General features: G+C 41.1%; 1 protein-coding gene across 1 annotated transcript in view; it reads left to right on the forward strand.

Moving 5' to 3' along the window:
• COL4A2 (collagen, type IV, alpha 2) overlaps positions 1-2,534 on the forward strand; it is a 184,425-nt gene that overhangs the window by 122,057 nt on the left and 59,834 nt on the right. Inside the window, exons 21-22 of the mRNA XM_006851540.1 lie at positions 2,094-2,166; positions 2,337-2,443. Coding sequence (XP_006851603.1) covers positions 2,094-2,166; positions 2,337-2,443 — 180 coding nt within the window. The remainder of the gene's footprint in view (positions 1-2,093; positions 2,167-2,336; positions 2,444-2,534) is intronic.

Raw genomic sequence — 2,534 nt, forward strand, 5'->3', positions numbered from 1 at the left:
ATTGAGTCGGTACTGACTCATAGCGAACTTATGTACAGCAGAACAAAATACTGCCCGATCCTGGGCCAACCTCACTATTGTTGCCACACTTGAGTCCATCAATGCTGCCATTTGGCCAATCCATCTCATTGGGGGTCTTCCTCTTTTTCTCTGACCCTCCACCTTACCAAACATAGTATCTTTCTCCAGCAACTGGTCCTTCCTGACAATATGTCCAAAGTATGAAAGACGAAGTCTAGCCATCCTGGCTTCCAAGGAGCACTCTGGCTGTACTTCATCCAACTGATTTCAAAGCAAATTTCAAATATAGACATAGAAATTATGCTTTCTTTTTTTTAATTAAGAAGAGAACTGCAAGAACATTATAAATTCTATCATTTTACACATTCAGCAAGAGAGAAAACATGTTTTACTAAGGACAATGACAAGAGCGTCACTCTGCTTCATGACACAGAATTTCAGCCACAAACAGAGTTGCCTGTGCAAAAGGTATTGTGTTCATAATTGCTTCATGGTCCGAGAGGTTTGCAGGTGAAAATGAGGGCTGAAGCAGCTCACTGCTTTATGCCCTGAGATTTCTCAGCAAACAACTCGGAAAATCAAGTTAATAAGAGACACTATGACTTTCTAGTTTAAAAACTATGTTGTGTCCAAATGAAAGCTGTCTATATATTTAAAAATTGATCAGGACTGAAGAAAAAGTATATGTGGTAAGAATTTCAAACTTACTAGTGACAAAATTAGTGGGATCTTTGGTTTGTAAAATGACAGGATATTTTCTAGAAGCCAGACAACTCCTGCTTTGATTACGTGTTATGTCTAAAATCTTGTGCGTGCTTTCCCCAACTGCATGACACACTCCAAGGGCACTCTTGTTTCACACCCCGTATCCTGTTGGTTCACGTGCATGTCAGGGACATGTATGTGTGTCCGGCAGCCCCACTGCAGTAAGGACTCCTGAGACTGCTTGCTTGCTGTTTACCCTGATGGGGGGGTGGGAGGTGGGACATATTATGCTTGAAGTTTAGGAGTCTATCTGTCACTGAATGCCCACCATTCATCCATCCATTTCCACGACACATACTTCCTGAGTGCTGTCTGTGTGAGACGCTGCCCTAGAAACGGATGGCTGTGTGTCATAAACAGAATGTCAGCCTCTGGGGCGAAGAGCTAAACCTACCGTAAGTTAGATATCTGTGGATTGTTTAGGAGAAAGGAACTCATAATCAATTGTAGCATTTCATTTTATCAAACCAACAGTTAATGTCCCCATAGTCTCAAAAATAACATCCACCAATATGTGCCCAAAGCTAACATAGCAAACATTAAAATACTATCCTGAAACAGTAACGTAATGTTCATTTCTGCTCATCAGAAAGGCTTTGCTAAGTTTTGCAGCCTGCAGTTGGAGAGTCTGGAATAAACATGTCTCTCCAATATCTTTCCCCAACCTTAACATCAGTTTGAGGACAAGCTGTCAGTTTTATTTATTATTCTCAATACTAAATGATCACAACTGCTTTTTGTTATAGTTAGTTGTTTTAGTTGGTTGGTTTTGTTTAGATTCCAAATAATTATAATTAAAAGTCGTTTACCCTGTGTTTCTAGACTGTTGCTTCTCAGATATTCATAAGTATGTGATTCCCTGGGCATTTTGTTACAATGCGGATTCTGAGTCTGGCGTAGGGGCTGGGAATCTGTGTGCTTTACATGCTCCCAGATGATGCTGATAGTGTTAGTTCGTGGATCTAACTTTATGAAGCAGTGCTAGCCTTGCACACTCTCCGATGTGATGGTCCCTAACCACACGTGACTCTTTCCATTCCAGTTTTAATTCGTTAAAGTTAAGTAAAATTTAACATCTCATTCCTCAGTTCCAGTAACCACAGGTGAGTTCATTGGACAGTGCATCGCAGATATGGACTATTTCCTGCACTCCAGAAAGTTCTTTGGGTAGCTCTGTGCTTCGATGATAAGGAATGGAAGTTAGGTTAGATTTGTGAAAATCGTTCTATGTCCTTTCCTTTCTGTTACTCAGATGTTTTTAACAGTGTGAAGGAGTAATGGGAAAAGAAATGTTTTTGTTTTCACAGGGAGCACCTGGTGGCATTGGACTTCCTGGGCCCAAAGGAATAAAGGGAGATTCTAGAACAATTACTACCAAAGGTCAGTTCTTTTTGTCTGAGCAGCTCTTGAACCCATTTGTAACTAACAGCTACTTTGTGCTTTAAATCAATGCTTCTAGGAAAGCCATAGTTTCTCTGTGACCATGCCAGCAAAAAATCTTTCTCATCTCCCTTGTATGAGTAGATTCAGACTGCAAATCTTTTTTCCAGGTGACAGGGGACAACCAGGTATCCCAGGTGTGCCTGGTATGAAAGGTGATGATGGTATCTCAGGGCGTGATGGTCTCGATGGATTCCCAGGCCTCCCAGGTCCTCCTGTGAGTAGCCACAAACCGTGGGACAAGCTCACTTCTCTCATTTGGATAATTCATGTTCATAAGTATTTAGATGGGTGTGCAATTTCTTTTT

Source organism: Chrysochloris asiatica, unplaced genomic scaffold, assembly GCF_000296735.1.
Source record: "Chrysochloris asiatica unplaced genomic scaffold, ChrAsi1.0 scaffold00029, whole genome shotgun sequence".
NCBI lineage: Eukaryota > Metazoa > Chordata > Mammalia > Afrosoricida > Chrysochloridae > Chrysochloris > Chrysochloris asiatica.